General features: G+C 52.1%; 5 protein-coding genes across 5 annotated transcripts; 2 read left to right on the plus strand and 3 right to left on the minus strand.

Annotated features, from left to right (window-relative positions):
- Nucleotides 1-137: 137 nt before the first annotated feature.
- On the minus strand, nucleotides 138-2,129 carry CCOS01_12689 (cytochrome P450; the record flags this gene model as incomplete). Its single annotated transcript, XM_060460837.1, has 7 exons — nucleotides 138-306; nucleotides 377-543; nucleotides 598-705; nucleotides 764-1,063; nucleotides 1,128-1,642; nucleotides 1,704-2,018; nucleotides 2,078-2,129. 7 exons carry the CDS (start codon nucleotides 2,127-2,129, stop codon nucleotides 138-140), a joined length of 1,626 nt encoding a protein of 541 aa, XP_060308885.1.
- A 3,384-nt stretch (nucleotides 2,130-5,513) lies between these two features.
- On the plus strand, nucleotides 5,514-6,194 carry CCOS01_12690 (uncharacterized protein; the record flags this gene model as incomplete). Its single annotated transcript, XM_060460838.1, has 1 exon — nucleotides 5,514-6,194. The coding sequence occupies one exon, from the start codon at nucleotides 5,514-5,516 to the stop codon at nucleotides 6,192-6,194; it is 681 nt and encodes a 226-aa protein (XP_060308886.1).
- A 4,550-nt stretch (nucleotides 6,195-10,744) lies between these two features.
- Nucleotides 10,745-12,420, plus strand: CCOS01_12691 (uncharacterized protein; the record flags this gene model as incomplete). Its single annotated transcript, XM_060460839.1, has 3 exons — nucleotides 10,745-10,978; nucleotides 11,121-12,143; nucleotides 12,214-12,420. The coding sequence occupies 3 exons, from the start codon at nucleotides 10,745-10,747 to the stop codon at nucleotides 12,418-12,420; spliced, it is 1,464 nt and encodes a 487-aa protein (XP_060308887.1).
- A 322-nt stretch (nucleotides 12,421-12,742) lies between these two features.
- On the minus strand, nucleotides 12,743-15,346 carry CCOS01_12692 (inositol phospholipid synthesis protein Scs3p; the record flags this gene model as incomplete). The annotated part of the gene is made up of 4 exons (XM_060460840.1): nucleotides 12,743-13,633; nucleotides 13,708-13,844; nucleotides 14,310-14,403; nucleotides 14,456-15,346. The coding sequence occupies 4 exons, from the start codon at nucleotides 15,344-15,346 to the stop codon at nucleotides 12,743-12,745; spliced, it is 2,013 nt and encodes a 670-aa protein (XP_060308888.1).
- A 1,027-nt stretch (nucleotides 15,347-16,373) lies between these two features.
- On the minus strand, nucleotides 16,374-19,878 carry CCOS01_12693 (glucan 1,3-beta-glucosidase; the record flags this gene model as incomplete). Its single annotated transcript, XM_060460841.1, has 5 exons — nucleotides 16,374-18,232; nucleotides 18,296-18,541; nucleotides 18,598-18,955; nucleotides 19,178-19,249; nucleotides 19,837-19,878. The coding sequence occupies 5 exons, from the start codon at nucleotides 19,876-19,878 to the stop codon at nucleotides 16,374-16,376; spliced, it is 2,577 nt and encodes an 858-aa protein (XP_060308889.1).
- Nucleotides 19,879-21,170: the final 1,292 nt, after the last annotated feature.

Genomic DNA, 21,170 nt, shown 5'->3' on the forward strand with positions numbered 1-21,170 from the left:
CTGCACCTCAACCTCGTTCTCAAAGCATTCTGAGGTGAATAACCCAGTTGAAGTGACATAGCAGTGAAGGAAAATTTGATGATCTGGGATTCTCGGGGGGGAATATTTGTCAAATGAAGAAAACAGTCGCTGAGTCGCTATGCAATCGATCCAAAACGCGGAGTCATCTGGACCTTCATGTAGCCTTCGTGACCTTTCTTGGGGTATGTGTTTAAATACCGAAATCCATCTGCCCTATCCATCTTCTCGTCCCACAATGAAATGTTGAAGTTGTAAATGAGAAAAGCGACTGTTTTGCGTAGAACTCTATGAGCAATACTTGTGAAGCTTGTGTGTTAGTAGGAGGAAACTCTTGAGACGGTCGGACTAAACCTACTGTTGCCCTAAGCATGTTCTCGTACCAGTACCAAATGAAACGGAATGTCCCTTGGTTGTCTTCGACTCTTGGTTGAAACCGAGCCATCTTTCAGGCTTGAAAGTATTCGGGTCTGGGAAGAGGGTGGCATCGCGCTCGAGCAAATGTAAGGTAAAGCTCATACTCGTCTACAACGTGTCAGATACAGTCAGAGTGAAAGTGACTAAAATCCTCCCTCTTACCATTGGGGGTATTATGGCTCCTTGGTATTCCACCGGAGTGTCACTCTGTCGGGGTTGTCGATGCCAACTGGGTGAGCTCAAGCGGGACGACTCTCTGCATACAGCATCCTGGGGGCGTCAGCGACAAGTTCTATCTAGTGTAGGTCAACATCAACAAGCCACTTACCAGATACCTAAGTTGAGCGGTCTTTGGATCCCTCCAAATTCGGTGCCCATATGTGCCAATATCCAAAGTATCCAGTTCGGATCGAATTTTCTTGATGCATTCCGGGTTTTGGATAAGATGATGAAGGACAAAGGTCAAGTTGCTGAGAAGAGACTCGTTTCCAATAAAAATAGCTTGTGATGACTCGTGCACAGTCTGTGTCTCGTTCCCTATCTCGTTGAAGATTCGAGCCAACACACTTTGATGACTATTCTCGTCGTCCCAAGACTTAACCATAGGTCTGACGTGAGAACTAATCAACTAATCACAAAGAGGTCAGCGAATTTGATGTAGTATTCGGGGATAGTCGATTCAATGAGCTTACGTTATCAAGCCACCCCAAAGGTGAAAATGATCGAAGAGCTGGAACGTAATCAAACATAGTCTTGACCGGTGGCATACACCTCAGTACGGTGGCGAGGTCAATGGCGCTGAAGGCTCGTGTCGCATCATGAGTGGCTTGCAAATCGTAGACCTTCTGAAATCCATAGTTTTCCTCGGTGAGATACGAGATCATGACATCGTTGGTGTAAGCCCAAAGGTAATGCGTCAAGTTAATAACTCCCTTATCCGAAGCAGCATCAGCAAGGCGGGAGTGAAGTGACTCGATGTGCTTATCCAACGTCTTGGAGTATTCGGCCAAAGTCTGGCCAGAGAATATTGGCCGCATGACTGCTGCCCTCTGCGCATGCTTCGTAGGGCTGGCCAATCCGCCAAGGAGTTTGTTGAGAAGACCATAGTAATTGTTGCACTTGAAGAGGTCGGGCCGCCGGTGGTGGTCGAGGTTGAACTTGTTGTCGACAAAGTGAAGCTCGTTAGGCCCGATTCTAACAACCGGTCCTATAATGACAATTCGAGTTAATGTTAAGTCCACAAAGCGAGCAACAGGTGCACAAATTACCATATTTCTCGTGGAGCGAGACAAGATTCTCCAGCCAGTCGTTCTTCAGCAGAACATGATAAGCTTCGTAAAGTTTGGTGATACCAGCAATTCTCGGCCCGGGAAAACTAGCGATAGGAGACAAAAACATCCGGTATGTGTACTTGACGATAAGGTAGAAGAGCCCTAGATAAACCGCCTTGACGACAAGATCGTCTAGGGCGCCGGACACCGAGAGTGCAGCGAACCACGTCATGATGAAGACAACCTCTGGAGTTGATTCTGACTTTGAGTTTGATCGCTTGAAACCGAACTTCCCAACGGCCGGCAATACAGCTGTTTATGTATCAGTCACAACGTCGTATCTCTTCTCCAGAATGGGGGTACGGCATTACCGTTTCCACTCTTGTGTACACTCTGCAGACAGCAAGGTATAGTATGAGGCATTTCCCGATTTGATTTCGTCGGGCTAAATAGGCAAAGCTGGGTTCTGCCCAACCTCTGTTGGCTGCACCGAGAACTATGCGCCATCACGGAAAAAGGTCCTGATCGGTCTCTGTGTGGGTATTGGAGCAGAAAAGACCAATCACCTTGAGCCGGTTCGTCATGAGTAGGAACAGAGCCCCAGGAAGAAGTTGTACCATCGATTGTCGACGGTACAACTGTAAGCAATGTTGTTGAAATTTCGTGCGGTATTGGCTGGAACGGATCAGTCCCTGCGAAGTACATGGATCGAGGGATCCTACCACGGCAACAGGGTACGGCGGCAGCTCCGCACTCACAGAACAGCTCGATTGATGCAGGTAAACGTCAAACGGCTGCAGACCTGGATCACATCCCCTATGAACCACATGCCTGGATGTCGGTTCAGCCTGTGGGTAGGAGTATGGAGAAAGCAGTTCGGATAGTGGCAATTGCTGCTGCTGGGAGTGGCTCACAAGGGTCATCGTACCCTGTGCATTGCGGAGTTGACGTGTGGAGTATGTCAGCAAGGAGCTGTACTATCGAATTTGCTGACGACTGAGATGGGGGCCGATTGACGAGAATTGGTGATGGCCGATATTGGTTGGCGAGAGTGGATGTCTAGCTGAACATTTTTATCATGGACTCCAGGGGTTTTGGGACTTTGGAGATGCAATGGAACGTCAAACAAGCAGAGGTTCCACCGCCATCTTATCTAAACGCCCACTAGGACCATGTAGAATCATCGTGATGCGACGAACCAGGACCAGCAGGTGGGCGTGGCTTCGATCGGGTGTACCGTTGACAGAATGCCAAGATCACCGTTTCCCATTAAGTCGTCACCAATGTCTGAACTATGCCGCTTATGCTTTTGCGACGGTAGCTTATCTTAGGATTTCTTTGCTATCGGTGCTCGCAAGTCGGGACTTCGGCACCATAATCGGAAGAGTCGTGGGAGTGCGGCACATAAGTTGAAAGAGCTGCACCATCCATACGCTCTGTGCAATGCTGGGGCTGATCCTTCGGGGCAAGACAGCTTCATTCCCGGGTTGCGGGAACCAAGTTGGTTGGAACCCTGTCGCTCGTTCGATGCAATTTGTGGAAGTTGCAGCCAACAGGAACAAGAGGAACAAGACCTTTAGGACTTTCAACAAGATTTACACTTTAAGGAGCGTTTCGATGCCCGCTTGCTGGAGTTCCGCTGGCCAGTCCGCGCCGCGGGCCTTTTTTTAACGTTTTTGTTTCACTAAACAAATCTAAACCTTCTTCTGAACTCTAGAAACATAGCGTTTTGGCATCGTCACACCACATTGTACGAACAGCCAGTTAGAAACTCTGCTCCCCCTTCCGCAGTAATCGGACAGAGAACGGGGGCAGTCTAGAGTATGGTGATCAAAAAGATTTAGCAATAGGCAACAAGGACAGCCTTACGACCCCAGATTGATAATCATGACGGACCGTTCCAAAGGTTTGGTTGGGTCGCATTATTCTGGGGCCCCACGCGTTGGCGCTTGAGGTTTTACGGAGTACTTTCCGGCAATAATGATCGTTCGGCACCAAGACAATCAGCATGGTATTAGTAACGCGGCCTAGTTTCTGTGTACTATCGCTCACGTGCAAGTAAGCTTCATCGCAAGCGCAGACATTAGTAGATGCATCCACTCTAAAGTGATGCCTTGGTCGATCGTGGGACGGACCACGACATAGGGATTTGGAAACAACGTGATATGTGATTGCACGACCCTTCAAGTGAGATCGTCCAGGAATATTGCCGATACTTTGGTCAGCCTATCCTGACTAAAAATTTGCATCGGCCTCATGAGAGCTGCTCCATCTGCCGTGTGTCATGGAACATGCTACAGACAGAAATGCGAAGTCGCGCTTCAAAATTGAGGGGTTGTACGGCAACATGAGCGGCATTGATTCAGACGTGTCTCAAAATCTTCCATTCAGACGAGACTTTGTCCTGATTTTTGTCGACTGATTGACTTCATAAGTGTCATCACGAGCGACTCGGTAGTTGCAGAAACCTCAAGGGAGAGATATTGGTAATCGCGGGCTTTTCGCAGCTACTCCTAACACTCATCCGCGATGATTACAGATATTCACTGATAGCCGTGCCGAGACTCGTGGGGCTTGGCAAGGTACGTAGCAAAGAGTCTTCTGGTAAGGTGCTTTGGGATCCGCGACCTTGATCTTACGTGAAATTTGAATCTGGTACTATTCTCGCTTCTAAGAAGCCTGAACTACCGTAGCAATTTGACAAATGGACTTCAAACATATTTGTGCCTGTCTCTGCGACAGCTTCTAAAGTGATCAAGAAAGATGGCGGCCCAGGCGGCGCATGCGCGTGTATTATCCAGTTCTTTCACTGGGTAAGTACTTACAGTTACACTTATTTCACAGCAAAACTAATGGTTCCTCGCATCAGACTCGGATAGGGTTCGTTTAGCTGACGATCTTCTCAAATTGCTGAGACATGCAAGTGCCGCTGTATTCCACGGTCCGCCGACAGTCAGGCATGCATTAGGTCGCATCGAGACCAAGCAGGATTCAAGAAGCTCCCACGGAGAACGAGACCGAAATAGCCGAAGTTGAAACCGAGGCGTCGTCTTTCGCGACTAGGATCACCTCATTCACATTTTCCGAGGCTTGACTCAAGTGAAAAGATGCAATGGCCATCAGGTCCCCCGCCATGTTTTGTCGTTTCACCCAACTTTTCATGGGCTAGTGTTACTGCGATTCTTCGTGCGGGTGAAGAGGCGGCTAAGCCGGCACTTGAGTTGCTTGTTTAGTCTTTCCCCGAGTAGAAGCCTCGTGATCCCACGGGCGATATACCCATGCACTGAGTTGGGTATGGACGATTGGTTCCGCTCATACTGGGGCGACTGGTCTTTAGTCCCAAAAGGCAGGGGCTTCCCCAAAAGGGATCTGGCTTAATGAACTTCAGATGACACTAAGATCAAGTCGGCAAGCTTTGGTAGAAATGCGGCCAGCGATGACACTAGAAAGGACCTTTGGTAGGTTTAACCTGGATAATTGGACTATTCTCATTGGTGGACACGAAAAGGTTGAGCAAGTCGAATCCAATCTCGAACTGCATCGAGCAAATATCTCCGTCGTGGAGAATTGTCTCCTACATGAATCCACGATACAGAGCACTTCACGGGGCAGGCGAACACTACCGCATTCACGATGGAGTTGATTAACTGGAATATGATTAAGTGCGAGGATGTCATCTCGCTCATTCGCTCCAGTTTGCAAAAGACATAAATACCTGCAATGTTTTCTGAGACATGGTCAAAGTGACACCTCGATCGATCAAGCCTATCATTTCAGTTGTCATCGAAGCTCAAACCCAAGATACCCATGATGGTCTCTGGAACTTTCAGGGCAGCGATAATCGCGGCAATCATTGGCACTTCGGCCGCAGTCGATACTTGGGGCGGCTCCGTATCCCTTGGCCCAACAACTTCAACCATCATCAAGGCCGCGACAACAATTATCCCTGGCACCGCACCTCCCACACAGAACGGAGTGCTGGCTCTATGGCCAGGTATGTCGAATGGCACCGGTGATCTCGTTCAAACGACCCTAGAATCTTGGCCGGACAACTCTTGGTGTGGCGCCAAGAAGGGACAGTGGTGCGTCCGGGCCTCACTTTTCGGATCCTTTGGGCAACTCAGCGGCGACGCTTCTGCCGTATCGGGCACCCAGAAAGTCAAGATCGAATATGAACTCCTCTCGGATAACGATACCTGGCGCCAGACCGTCACCGATGCCGACACCGGTGTAAAGCTCAGCTCGTTTGAGCACAAGTCTGGCCCGTTTATGAGAGGCTACGGGACTGGAACCGAGTGCAACGCCAACTGCAGTCCTACTATTGCGTCACAAAAGTATATAGATACCGTCATCACTCTTGCAGGCCCCGATAATGGTTTTGGGAAGACAGTTGCCACCGCTCAGAAGGTCACATATTCTGGTCTCTCGAGCAGCCAGAATGGAAAGGTTTGGACTATCAAGGAGATCAATGTCCCTGCGATGGTTTGAGAAAACCAAGCTGTACATGCACAGTGAAGAGATTTGGAAGGTTTTAATAACCTTTGTCCATTGTAGATAATTATGACTTGGAATTGCGGTGTGAATAGCAACTTTGAATGTTCAGTCCACAACACAAGACACACAGCGATTTCACAAACAGCCTCAACTTTTCTTCGAGTGAGTTTCCTTGTATGTGAGAGAAATTGAAGAAGAGGAGATGAAAAGTCTCAAAGCGTCCAGAAGTCTGTCACCTGCTTTGTGACAGAAATATTTTCACTGTGAAAGCTGGGTTCGCCGGCTCGTCAGGGTGGTGTTTGTAGCCTCCATTGCGTAATACCTACCAAACGGGCCTCGACCGGGCTAAATAGGGGTATCTGTCACCACCGGCAACGGTGGAAAGCTCAATTGCCACCGGATCCAAGTATTCTGCAAGTTTGTTCTTGGGCTGAGTCGTTTCGAGGAGCAATACTCTCTAAAGAGAGCCAGTCACAAAAGTAGACATCACGGAACCTAGATCTTTCCATGAACACCAAATTTAGATTAGCAACGCGAAGCGTGGAAATTTCAAACCAGTGATGCAACGCCATCAGTCGATCAAAAACACACCATATACTCTTTCTTTCGGATCGATCCGAAGATTACTAGAAGAAAAAAGCGTGGGAAAACAGGAAGCGGCTCCGCCCAGACGTTTGCGGCGTTGGGCGTTCGACGTTGAACGATGATCCACAGCTACTGATTCGAAGTTTTGCTTTTTTATCAACTTCAACCAATACCTACTTGACAACATCCTGTTTGGTTTCCCTTGCCGTAGGAGTTGTTCCAGCTCGGTAGGCGCATCTCGCTAGGGGAGACAGGCTCAAGTCATCCGACACCGGCAGACGCGGCCCTTCCCCCCCTCTGCATGATCCCGAAGAGTCCACAATTCCAGTCGGTTTCCCTCGTCTGCGTTGGAGACGGCAATGATCTAATCTCGATTTGGATCGGGACCATCTGAGTTGACGAAATCTTCTGCACATTAATTAGTAAATTCTACTATAGGAGGATTGCGTCTCTCGCCCAGCTCACTGGAACGGCAGCTTCCCGCCAACCATCAGTGTCTGATCTTCCCTATAGGCATATCTATAGACGTCCCCTGGGTCATTGAAATTTTGAGACATGATCCCAGGGATTTTCTGCGTCGACCCGTGAGTACGACGTCGCCCCAACGGGCCCCGACTTATGACAGGTCTCAAAACCCATGCGGCGGAGGTTTCTCTCTGGGCAGGCCATCTCTTACCAGGTTGAGAAGACCAGCCGTTCCTGCGAGTATGGTGCGAACAAGTGTCACGCAGATCTTGGCTCCAGGTGTCCCCCTTTTTCATCGTCTTCCTCAGTTGAGACTAGTGCGCCTGGGCTGGGACGTCCCGCAGCAACATGTCCAATACCCATGTCAATCGTCTCCCTTGCCAGTCACGCAATGTATGCAGACTGCATCGTACGCCATCAAAGCATGTTCTGCAGAATGTCACTACTGACAGCCGGATAGACAGTCCGGTTTGATGACCCATGAGAGAGAATAGCGTTTGAAGACGGGCAGAAATTCGAAGTTTGAGGAAACGTGCGAGAACAGGGGACCAACGGTGCGTCCGTAAGGCATGCAAGTCGTCATTTCTTCTTCTTCTCCATTTCATGAGATGCTGGCCATGCATGTATATGCAGGCTGTGTAGACTACCTATGCAAGCATACGTGCGAGTTCAAGAACCCGCATGCTTGACAGCTCATATATTCTGCAGAGCGTAGACACACGACCGGTGAGCTAGCTGTACATGAACACCTCCATGAAGACAGAAGGAGGGGTTCCCGTCTACTCACCGATGACCTTCAGTGCAATCATTTTGAATCTCTTCAGCAAGAACCAAGATATTTTCTTCTGCATATAGACACAAGCAGACTGTTGCCCAGTTTTCACCCGGCAACACTGGCGCAATGATAACGGATCCTGTTTTCTCAATACTTACGCAGGGTCAACATCATTGATGTTATTTGGTTTAGCTCCCGACTCAACATATCAAACCGCAAAATGAGAGTCATCTCAATTTGATTCCAGGAGTCGAAATTCCATCCTGATTTAGTAAGTTGTCACTTACCCCTCATTTAGAAATGGGGTCTATTCCCGTTTTAACATACGCTTCGGCCGTTTCGATAGAGGGTGTTTTGCTTACCTACACACCTGCATGAATCCAGGATGACATGCATGGACACCACTCAACGACAGATCTATCCAGCACTTGAAGCCCCACGCATCCTTAGTCCTGCGAGCCTCTCCTGCACGCTTCCTTCTAGACAGAGTTGGTCCAAGCTGAGTGGGGATGGCTGGATGACCAGACGTGGTCCGGGGCCAGTACCATATTGCCGGTATGCAGCATGCTGAGAAAGGAACCGCTGACTGCCATATCAGCCCTGTCATGGCACCGGGGAAGAGAGGGTCGTGGGCCGATATTCACGAGGTCTCTGAGTCCGAGAAGAGTCGAGTTGGCAATGCCGCTTTCGTTATCTCCCACGTGGACATCTTGCTGTGCCACCCTTCTCTCATCTCATGATGTTGCCCCCATTGTTAACCGTGTTTCTCCTCGCTTTCTGGTCTCCATCCGCTTTCATCTCGCAAGAGTCTAGTAGGGAAAGCATCCAAAATGACGTGGCAAGCTAGGGTACGAGGTGTTCTTTCGCAACCCCCACTCTCCACAGCCGAGGATCTAGATCACGGCATGCACCATCCAGACCTTACAGCCGCATACCCCAGTAGAAAGACTCATACCCTGAATATACCTGCGCTATAATTCTCTGTGTAGCGCAGATGGAACCAGATCCAGCCCAAGACCTTGACGTGGTCGTCCATCTGTCGAAGCTCACCTCGTTGAGGAGGGACAGGCGAAGAGTCTTTCTGCATGAGTCCGGTTACCTCCCGAGCCAGGGCCCAAGGAGCCGGGATTAGTACGCCGGCATCAAGAAGCAAGGGTACCGGTCTGCCAACCACATACAACAGCGACAGGCCGTTGCAATAGTCAAACGCCTACAGCCGACCAAAACGCCACCCTGAACGGCAGTAAATCCGCGATCTTCCTCTCGATTTGAAATCCCGTGACCACCCTTGTCCAGGTAAACACTCCCCGACATGATACCTACCCCCCGGCCGTGGGAAAGACCTAGGCTCGTGGCGTTTTCCACGGGGGCGATCCTACTGGGATGCCAGCCAGGGTATAACTGTTGATGCGCAAGTCGGTATCCGGTAGCAAAGGCGGTTCCAAATCGTTGACGATGAAAGTGGGACTTCGCAACATGGTGATGCGCGATCGAGCCCCAATGGGTGCAATCCAAGCCACCCGTCTGCAGATGAGCACACGGGCTGTCCTGATCCCTGAGCCCACACACAAATACAACCCATCCTGCCATCTTCGCGCCGAAGATGTACCCGGGCCGTAGGCACCGCCCGAGAAGTACGATGATACCCTGCAGTTTGGTGGGGGACACTTCGAAAGAGGCTGAATTCTGACAGATTTGAACGGGGCTTAGTAGAATAGGGAGGGTGTTCTTGACGTTCCATACCTAGATGGTATGCCCGTGGCAGTATGATCATCAGTGTTGACGGGGACGGCTCGAAGCCGGCCTGGACAAATAAAGCGGCTTCGGATACGCACGATACCCAAAAGGTAAAGGAGACCTCATGTATGAGGCTCTTCTGGGGTGAGATCCTCGAGAGGGAACGGGATCATCAGTAGTCGAAAAGCGCTTTCAATATCCCGTAACATCTCTCGAATGAAACCAAACCCTGGGTCTGCGGGAAGGACAGCCGAAATTCGACTTTGTACTTGAAGAGGCCTTCCTCCCGTCAAACCGACGATGGCCTGAGCCGGTGTCTATAGTCAATCACTCTTCTTTCATCATTCTTATCCCAACAGTCAGTCTTCGTCACATCGGCTGATTCCTGTTCATCGAATATACCTCGCCTCGTGGTCATTAATGTTTATTGCTTCACAAGCCTTCATCCTTATTTCCTGACTCCTGTGCTCGAGCCTTCTCCTCCTTCTCCTCCTATTGATATCTGCCACGAGTGACTGGACAGTTCCACCCGTCTACTCATTGGCCATCGGCATCAAAGAGCCACAACGTCTTCACCCCTGACGGCCAGCCACGAGAGAGAACTGGTTCATCTCGCCACCGCTCCCGCTGGTATCCGCGGATCATCCCCTATACCGCTCTTCTCCCGTCGGAGCGAACACCACATCCTGCTCTTGTAGACATCCGTGGAAACACCCAACGGGATCTTACACTTGCATCTCGCATCAGCCGCTCTAAAATTCTTCACTGATCGCCGAAACCAATCGCCCACAACCTTATTCTTCCTCAACGCACAGCCGGAAGACGACATCGTTGCATGCGAGTTGGAAACCTGAACTCGCACAGAAGACACTGATAGAACTTTCAGCAGAAGAAGCGGTGAGACGTTCGGCTTCCTTTCAGCTTCGCTTCCTCGCCCAGCCCGACGGTCTGTCTGTCTGACAGGCAGCCTCTTTCGTTCAAGATGTTTAAGGTCGCTGCCCCTTGGGGCTTCCATAGCTCGGACATCTTTGCCTTTGAGCAGGAGATGAAAGTCAAGGCACAGCAACGCTCCAACATCCGACGCCAGAGGAAGCTGTTCGCACGCAACAATCACAAGAATTCTTTCACCTTCAGATCCACCCAGCAACCGGGCGCCATGGCGAGTGAGGACTGGTCTTTGGCCGTCATTCCAGACGGTATCCAAGACAGTTTCGAGGTGCGTTGGCTGTTGAATTTTCTTCTTTCCCCTTTTCTCCCGTTCGCTCAACAATCAACACTCATCAACATCATCATAATCATACTCATTATCATGTGAGATGTGATCAAGAATATTGCTGACTTTCATCCTCTTGCCTTAGGCTCAACAGCTTCGGAACAGATACCTAGCTGGCACCGCGGGCAGCCCGTACGCTGACCATGATCATGGCATCTTCTTTGCCAGAATGCAACGGCTTGACAGTTCTTTGAACGGCAGAAGACAAGTCATGGATCAAAGTCAAACGTGGCAGCCCTTTGGGGTGGCCGATACGACTGATGTCCAGTCCATGTTCGCCCCGATGCCGTATCAATACGATATCTCGCCTATTGATGGTCTTCCATTGTCGACTTCCAACACCTTATGCCACGGCATGTCCACCTCCTCTCCCGTCTTCACAGCATCGGATCCAGGCACTAGTTTTGGCAGCTTCTCTTCTGCGGGTGCCCCTCCTACCTTGCTCGACTCCTCTTCCTTCAACTCGGCAGACGGCAGCACCATCATCACCAGTCCTTCAGACCAGTTCGAGTATGCCAACTCACCCTTCGCCTCTTCATCCATGGTACCTGAAGACTTCAACGGCATCAAGGCAGCTCCCCAGTCACCGCCCCCTTTCTCCGAGCCAAACTCCATCCTCTTCTTCCCTACTCCACAGGAGCAGCTCGTTGAGCATCAGCAACAGGTGGAGAGCCAACAGGCGGCAATGAGCAGCCATGGTAGCTTCAGGGGGGTCAAAGATGAGCCACTCACCCAGCAGATCATGATGTCCAGGCCCAGAAAAGAGCTCCCCGAGAAGCCACGCTCATCGCGAGCCGATGATAGCAGTTCCTCTTCCTCACGTCGTAGAGCATCTCCAGTTCGCAAGCCTGTCCCTTCTATGCACAAGACTGAGCTCCGGCCAAAGCAGCCCAAGCCCTGTCGGGCCCAACCTTCTACGCTTGATCTCGCAGAGCGTTCAGCCAAGGACGAATACCTGCTGAAGGCCAAGCAAGAGGGCCTGACGTACCGCGAGATCCGGGCCAAGGGAAACTTTAGCGAGGCTGAGTCGACACTTCGTGGACGTTATCGCACTCTCACCAAGAGCAAGGAGGCACGGGTTCGTAAGCCTGAGTGGACCGATAAGGACGTGAGTTATTGCTTGTCATTCTTCCTCATGATTTCTATTTCTTGGCACCAGCTGACCTTATAACTCGCAGGTCCACCTGCTTCAGAGAGCCGTCCGCAAGTTTGCCAAGGGTAGCGATCCCGCCTCCACCAAGATCCCCTGGAAGCAAGTCGCCGAATACATCCAAAGGAACGGTGGCTCCTATCTCTTTGGCAACGCGACTTGTCGTAAGAAATGGGACGAGCTCATGATGGGTGCTTCGGGGCACCAGATGGGTGTATACGGCGCGATGGAGTGATGGATTCGGTTGCATAGAGTGTGTGGGTATAGTCCGAGAAGGCACGGGACGATGCGATCGGCTTTGATTCTTGGGGCAACGATGTGATGTGGACAGCGAAATGGTAATTTTTGACAAGTGACATGTCGATTGATGGTAGACCATTGGTGGTTGTATTCGTATGGAGATCTCGGTATCGAGTGGGATGCGGCTGACTTATCATGTTTGCTTTCTATTAGTTAGAGTCCTGCCGCTGGGCCAATGTTTGCTTGCATCGCATCTGCAATGTGTGTTTGCCCCCTCCTCCCTTTCTCCATGGACGTGCATGATGTGTATGGTGCCTTCACAGCTTTTTTGTGTGGCTTCCGCCGCTATCCTTGGGAACGCCGATTTTCGATAAAACTTCGAGTAATTGGACGCCATCACCGTCACCTCCTGACCTTAGCGCATCCCATTCGGCCTCGTTTTTGACCAAAGCCGTTCCCGCCAAGACGGTGCCGTTGAGAGCGAGATTTCCTACGGCCGTACCGTCTTTGAAGATGGCCGCGCCCTCGGCAAGTCGTGGCAGTACCGCCAACCGGTCGCTCGTCATGGCAAGGTTATAGCTGATGCGTGCGCCGCCATTCCCAGAGTCGTTCTCAGCGCCGATGTGAGATTCCACTGCATCAACCGCCGACTTGAAAAGTGATAGATAGATGCCGTGAAGCTCATCCGGGGTCATGTCTCGATGGATCGTCTCCGCAAAGGTCAAGAACGGCAGCCCGGAGACGTGCTGCGGGCCAAGCTGTTTTGCTAGCACGTCCCATCGCGCGCCGTCGGGTAAACCGTCCATCATCCGCGCCACTGGAAGCAGCTGGATGTGCCGATGAGGCTGACTTGCACCCGAGTGCGAGCCGCTGTTGAAGAAGGCATATAGCTCGCTGTTATACCCCTGATGTTGTTCGCCGTACTGTCTGTAAGCCTCTATACAAGAGTACGTTGCTGCCAAATCGTCGCGCTCGAGGAGATCGGTCTGTTGCTTAAACTCCTTGGTGGCTAGAATGAAGTGCTCAGGAACAATGGCGAACTTGTTCAGCACCAAGTTGTGGCCCGACGACGACGGAATTTCGGCGATGAACAGCGGGCCCTTCTCGGGACTTTCAAAGGGATCAAAAGGCTTGCGTGGCTCATCGGTCTTCTTGGGCTTCTGGGCGACCGGCTTGTTCGCCAAGGCGGGGGAGAAGCGGAGTTGGAACTGCGCGGAAGAGTTAATCGAGTTTCAGTTGGAGTTCATGCCAGGGATATGTGATGCAATGCAGACAGACTCACTGGGGTTGAGTTGGCGTTGAGCACTGTGACCTGAGTTGCATAATAGGTCAGGTCGCCATTGGAGCGAGCCTTATTGAATGCTGCTTTGACAAGCTCCGGCAGGTTGACCGGGGCCTTTATTGGAGACATTGATCTATCTGGTACGGGTCAGAGGGACTGGAGTAAATTTGTTGTTGCTGTAACGTTGGGAAGAGGAAGAGGAAGATGAAGAGGATGAGGTCACTTTGGGAAGGGACGGGACTGGGAGCTACGGACACCCCAGGAACCCCACCTCGGACCCCCACATTCACCTTCCTCACCTCCTTCACCGAGTTTCTCACCGACAAAGGTCTACACCGAAAGACCAGTAACCATAGCGACACATTCATTTCATTTGGAAAAAACGCAGCCTATGAACAGATCTAAGAGTAGTCTGACCGTTTGATTGCGTGAGATTTGGGAACCTTGCGATTCGCTCGCCGAGTTGAGGTATCCATGGACCGGCCGGCGAATCGGGAACAATGTCCGAGCAATTTTCGAGTGGAATGTATTTTCTTGTATTATCTGGCATCAGTGCCTATTTTTGGTTTTCTTCTATATGATATACCGACTTGCCTATATACCAGGCAGACCAACGACTTGGCGGATAGCAGGAATGAATCGAGGGAGAACGTAGACGCCATACAACGCAGCAAGAGCGGTCACGAGACCGGTGACCTGAATTATACGTTAGCAATGTTGTACAAGGGCGAGGAATTTGATACTGTACCTTTTCAAACCATGTGTGGAAGTAGATGGCAGTCATGAGGAGCATCCAGGAGCTCAGAGCGATAATGGCAGCGGCAAACTTGCCTCCTAAGCCCAAAGCATCACCTGGGACGGGCTCTCCCTTCAAACCTTGCGCCTCGACTGTTGCGGTCTTTGTAGCACCATCCGTCATGACAACGCTGCGTTCTTCTCTTCTTGAGCCTCTCCAGCGCATAACCACCCACCCGACCTCGGACAATAAGAAGCCGGTACCAAGAACCAGGAGGAAGACGTGTCCAGAGATGTCATGACCGCCGCGCCAGCGTCCGCCAGATGCCTTACATGCGACCGCTGTGAAGACTTCCTTGGCATCTCCTTCACCCATCTCGACCTTCTCTTCAATAATCTCGCACTTTCCGCCTGTCCAGCGGAAGCCTCGGTCAATGAGAGCCGGACCAAAGAACCATTGCGTGACGAAGAACCACCAGGTCGTGACCAGCGCCCATCGTAGAGTGCCCTGTACGCGCGCGGTTGCTTGCGCAGTCGCGGGGTGCGTAAGGATGAAGCCGAAGAAGGCGGCCGTGATCCAGAACCAGCCTCGCTTAACGAATATGACGTTGAACAGGTTCGACTTGCGCGCAAAGTACGACGGCGCGGAGTCTTGTACATGGGCCTGGGCTGCGGGGTCGTATTCCGACGAGCGAACGTCGGGGGAGAGAAGCGAGAAGACGGTGCCGAAGAAGAGGATGACGGGGAAAGCAGCCAGAACAATCGTCTCGATTGGTGTGGGCAGGTAGGGACTGTTTCTTGTTGTCTTGAGGGGTGTTGAGGGCGGCGACGTGGTTGCACCGTTGAGGTCGTCAAGTGCCCGCCTGGTCTTGGACCGCAGGTTTACTGCTGGTGGCGTGTCCATCGTGATGGTCTTGGGTGTGTGAGAGAGGAAGTTCGGAGTGTTTGTTATCGCATAAAGGGCAAAGGAAGCTGGGAATGAGCTGGATCGTGAGTGACGATGGTCTCTTAAATCGGCGGGAGGAATGGCGCCAGAGCTTGGAATTGGAAGAAATCGATGCACAGAGTATGACGTTGCTGCCACATCAAGTGAGGTACCGCGGTACCATAGAAAGGCAGTACGTACCCTGAGTGGATCATGGGGGCTGAACGCGCGCAGTCGGCCATTGGGAAACGCCGATCGGCGAATCATCGCCTTTCTTTCTCGGTGAAGGCCACTCGCCGCCTCACACCGAGAAGCCAAGGTGAGGATTACAAGGTGAGGACACATTGCGAGAGAACTCGAAAGACACCAAAGGAAAGCGGGAGGCAATTACTGAATTATGACTAGGTCATGACGCTGTTGTTGTTAGTTGGCTTCATACGAGCATCAAATTTTACAAATCAGTCACACAGGCTACTTCAAGAACGAGATAACTTGGTTAAACTTTGTTTCGTTGAATGGTATCAAAATGCCCTTGAGGCAAAACAAGAATGTCAATCCCGCCGTAAAAACCTTCGTGTTCTCACGATCCACGGCCTAATCCCGTTTTCTAGAAACCGTCAACTCCCTTGATGCAAGTATGCCTCCTGCCAAATCCCATAGCATAAAAAAGGGGTGTGTTAAGAACATGTAGCGACGCACCACTGGGGCGGACGACTACATCTAGAAGAAAGTAAACACAGCCACCATCCTAAAAGCGAAGCTCGCGGACGTGCTCGCCAGTAGGCTGGTGGTCGTGGTGATGGACATGGTGACGGACGTGGTGGTCGGTAATACCCTTGGGAATAGGGAAAGCTTCACCCGGCACGTAGGCACTCGTGTACTTTGGAGCGTACGGGATCGTTAAAACCTCGTGCGGGTAACGGCGCCCCTCTCGGAGCACGGTAACTCTCTTCTAGAGGGATCCAGCAACCGCCTCGACACTGTACCACTTGATGTTGGCCCTCTCCTAGAGGGGAGCCTGGAACATGGCCACAGTGGCGCAGAAGTTGTTGCGGTTGTCAGTGTCGAGCGCAGCGCCCTTGCCGTTGACCGTAACCATGTTGATGGCGGCCTTGGTGCTGAGACCAAAGAACTTGACATCCGAGTTCTCGAGGGAGACCATGTGGTCCTGGCAGTTGTTCTCACCAACGCAGACCTGGTCGTAATTGTTGAAGAAGCTGTACAGGCCGGCACCGTAGATGAGAATGTCCTTGGAGTTGATGGCGCGGACACCCCAGGTACGAGCGCACTTGTCACTCTGGCCGGTGCAGAAGGTCTCAAAGTTGGGGTCGAGAATGGCGTTGTTGACCGTGAAGGGCGTCTTGGCGTCGGGGTTACCCTGGAAGTAGGCCGTCTCGGTCTGGATATGAGCCATGTAGACGTTGGAGGCGTTGTTGAACTGGTAGTTGTAGAGAACGCTGTGCTCGGAGGCGGTACCCCAGAACCAGGTGCCCTTGGTAGCCTCGCAGAGAACACCACGGCCGTTGTAGATGTTGATCTGGGCCTTGCGGTCGGGAAGATCGAGCTCGTGGTCGGCAACCCACCACCAGGTGTTCTCAAAGTAGCCAGAAGACTGGGCCGTCATGTGGGTGAGAAGGTAGGCACCGATGCACTCAGGGTTGGCGGTCGTGGTGACGTTGGGGTTCTTGGCGCACTTGTCGGACTGAAGCTGGGTTCCGGCGCTGCCTCCAATGCGGAAGTGAACATCCCAGAGGCCAGCGGCGCCAGGGGTAGAGCCAGCAATGTTGTACTCCATGAGGATGGCACCAGCCTGGGGGCCCTGGGTCTGGACGATGATATCGCTCATCTCAAAGGTACCAACGTCGCCGGCCTTACCGATGCGAAGCATGACCTTGGGATTGGCCTGGTCCTTGAAAGCGGCACCGTTGGCCATGAGAAGAGGCCAGACCTCACCAGTGATCTTGATGTCCTTGGGAACCTCGATCGTGTCGGAGATGATGTAGGCACCGTGGTCAAAGTAGACAATGTCGTTGGGGCCGGCCTTGTTGAACAGGGCCTGGATGGCAGCGGTATCATCACTCTTACCGTCACCCTTGCAGCCGTTGGCCTTGGCGCTGAGGAAAGAGCTGGCAGGGACATTGGCGTACTGAGGCTTGCTGCGGGTAACAACCTTGCCATCGGAAGCGAGAAGACCAGCGGGCTTGACAATAGCATCCTGGGCAGCCTGAACAGCCTTACCCTGACCGGCAGTGCCAGTGTAGGTCTTGCCCTGGACGAAGGATCCAATCTTTTGGTTACCAGCGAGCACGGTGGCCTTGGTGTCGACGATCTGGACGGCGGCGGGAACGTTGGAAGTCATGTCGACGTTGTCAAGGATCAAGCTACCGTTGGTGGACGAAGACGAAGGGTTGTAGGCAGTCAAGACGCCGACAGGAGTGTTGCTAATGACGCTGTCGAGCAGGAGAACGGAGCCGACTGTCTGAGCGCTGGCACCACCGTTGGACATGTCGATGCCGACGCCGCAGTTGTTGATCTTGAGGTCCTGGAAGGTCCACAGCCAGTTCCAGTTCATGTAGACGGCCGTCTTGCAGTTGTTGAAGGTCATGTTACGGGTAGTGAACTGCTGGGAGCCCATGAAGGCACCGTACTTGCCTCCGTTGAAGGTCAGGTCGGTCATGAAACCTCCAGAGCCGTTATCGATGAAGATACCCTGCTGGACGTTGGCGTCGCCACCATCGGTGCGCATGTTGAAGACGATGTTCTGGAGACTGGTAGCCTGGGCAACCTGCCAGTGAATGCCAGCACCGGAGGTGAAGGGCATGCCGGTCAGGTCAATGTTGAAGTTGCGGACAAGCTTCCAGAAGTCTAGGGACGAAAAGTTAGCAACTGGACATCACAAGTTGTTTGGGATATCAAGCAAGCACGTACTGTTTTGGTTGGTATGGGCGTTGTTACCCTGGTCGTCGTACGGGTTGGCATCGATGACGGCCATACCGGTGAAGCTAGCAGCGGCCTTGATGGTGGGAAGCTGAGTGGCATCTCCAACCATGTGAGTGTAGTACTTCATGACAATAGGCTTGGAGACAACGTAGGTGCCAGCGGGGAAGTAGACGAGAGCGGGAGTGGTAGTCTGGGAGTCACAGCCAAAGCCGCAGCGGTTTCCCTCGTCCATAGCTGGTCTGAGGTTAGCACACTATTTTCTTTTGCTTCAAGAGAAGGGAATCACATACCAGCCTGAATGGCGACAGTGTCGTCGGTAGAGCCATCACCCTTCGCGCCAAAGTCCTTAACGTTGCGGAAGATCTTATAGTTGGCGTCACCAAAGGCGGAGACACCGCGGCGCTCAATCGAGGCGACCCAGAAGCCGGCAGCAGCGTCAGGAGTAGCGGCCTGGGGAACCGGAGCAGGCGCGGGAGCTGCGAGGACGTCCGCCGAGAACAGGCGCAGGGCCAGGACGGCGGCCGTAAAGACCGTAGAGAAACCCATTGCGAGGAAGCACAGCCAGCTGTTTGAGGTTCTCTTGTGTTTGGATGGTTGTAAGGAAGGTGAAAACTGAGAAGAAGGTTGGCGGTTAGCTCTCAGTCTCGACTGAAGTAAGTGGTGTTGAAGGTGTTGATGATGATGGAAGGAAGAAAATTCCAAACCAATCGCAACTTCGAGGGGATGTGGAAGTAGCTCGAGACTGCTCGAGGAAAGTTGTTTCAAGAAAGGAAAGACTGAAATATTTGTTTTCTTTGTACCAGGCCGGGGTGATGTGAAAAGTGTGATAGGGCTTAGAAGCTGATGACCCTCGATATCGACATCACGAACCATCCACACCTTAAGTATGAAGGGCGCGTGAGTGTCAGTGACTAACTGACAATCGACTCGCACCGGCCCGCTCTCCACGAACAGCCTTGTTGTCAGTGACTAAAAGGACTGCTGTGCATCACAAGCCTGGATCATGTCCTATTGTTCCTCCTTCGGACGAGACAAGGTCTCTTTCACTCGGCGAGCCCCCCTTGGACCCAGACTGGCCCGGACTCAGATGACAGGTCCCACGTCACGGTACTTCTTGTAGAAGATACCGTTGCCACCAACCCAAGAAGCCAAGAGGAACTGATATTAAGAGCCGAGACAATAGGCCGGTGGTTCGGGAGGGTGTAGGGAAGAAGGAGACAAGCCACGGGACCGGTATCGAAGAGCAACGGTGTACAACACTCACCAGAGAAAGGTTGAAAAGTGACAACAGCGGGTGACGGCCGATCGAGGCTCGGTTTCTTTCTTGGTGCAAAGAGTGACTTGGAACGAATCGAAACAGCAGAGTGTGGTAGAATATACCACCTCTTGGCTTTTGGATACACGCAACGAAAAGGAAAGAACGTCGATGGGAGGACGAGGGTGTGAGGTCGAGACAACAGCAGAGGAAGGGATGGACCACAAACGTAGAAGAGGTTGACGGCGACATGATCGTCTTATATTGACCTTACCTTTTGGGCAGTCCCCTGCCTCGCCGGACGATTTATCGCCATGGTGGCGGCGGCGGCAGTCGGACCTCTCCTCCTCCCAGTCTGAAGCAAAGCAAGGCCCTGGATCCCGGTTCACAACCCCCAAGAGCCGTCCGTCAAAGAAAGGTACGGATACTCAACGACTGGATCTCGGCCTTCTGGGCAGCCAAGCAGGGCCAGTAGGGTTGTATGACCGGGGAAGGGAAACTGAATGATTGAGTGAGAAGGGGGGATATTGGACGTCCGTGGCCCGCCCGAGCTCGACAAAAAACCTAGCCAACAAGTACAACAGCTAACCTTAGTCCTTCTTTCTTTACTACCACCCCTCGCCCAGCAGACTTGCCGCGCTGGATAGGTAATCCTGGCAGAGCACAAAAATGCGATGAAACAAGGATCCAGAGGGGGGCGCTATTGGTTGGGAGGGGATATAGCTTCAAACAGAGCTAGGATGGGGGGGTGGTACGCTGTTAGGTATTGCCAGCAGCAGACAGAGTAAGTCAAGCGACGTGCGCGCGAGGCGAGGCGAGGCGAGAGAGTTGGTGAGTGAGAGAATGAGAGTGACAGACAGACGCAGAATAGGGAAGCATACGCAAGTAGTTCGGACGAAAAGGCCCTGTCCGGAGCAGTTCAGGGGGTTAGTCAATGCGATGCGACAGCCGCCCCTAGTCCAGTAGTCCGGGTTGGACCACCGGGCCCCCCTTCAACCTGGTGATCTGTCGACCTTGTTCTGGGTATATCCACCGTTGGTGGTGTTCTGGTGGTGAGAGGTTGATTGAATCGCATGCAGGAATAGGTAAACGGCCCAAGGTTTGGTTTCCCAAGGGACTGTCATGATCCCTGCACCGCCTCCGTTTCCCGCATGAAAATGATCTTTCGGGCGAGATCTGTCGGTCCTCGAGGCCTCGCCTTGATGATGGGACGCAGGAACCTGGCCATTTGGGCAGTCGATTCAAGGGGAAAGAAAGGAGACTCCACGTGCAGGGAGAGGAAAGTAAGCGAAGGCGGAGGATCAGCCAGCCCGCCCCCAAGGAAACTGTAGACATGTCATCGAACGGCTCATCTACGAGCCATGCTGTGGCTGGAGGAAACAGAACGAAGGTCAGTCCCGTCTGTCAGAGAGAGAGAGAGAGAGAGAGAGGGAGTCAACTCTACTCCGAATGGGGCAGCTGGTTGAACAGTCAAAGATGAAAAGAAGCAAGGTCAAAGACAAGACGGAATAACTTGTTCTCTAGTTGCGGAGAGGTCTTTGGTCTCTGAGTACTGCATGCATTCTGTGTGGCTCTTGGAGTTTACTCCCCCGTCTTGTTCCAATGTCT

This window comes from Colletotrichum costaricense, assembly GCF_030867565.1.
Source record: "Colletotrichum costaricense strain IMI 309622 chromosome Unknown Scaffold_15.1, whole genome shotgun sequence".
In the NCBI taxonomy this organism is placed as follows: Eukaryota; Fungi; Ascomycota; class Sordariomycetes; order Glomerellales; family Glomerellaceae; genus Colletotrichum; species Colletotrichum costaricense.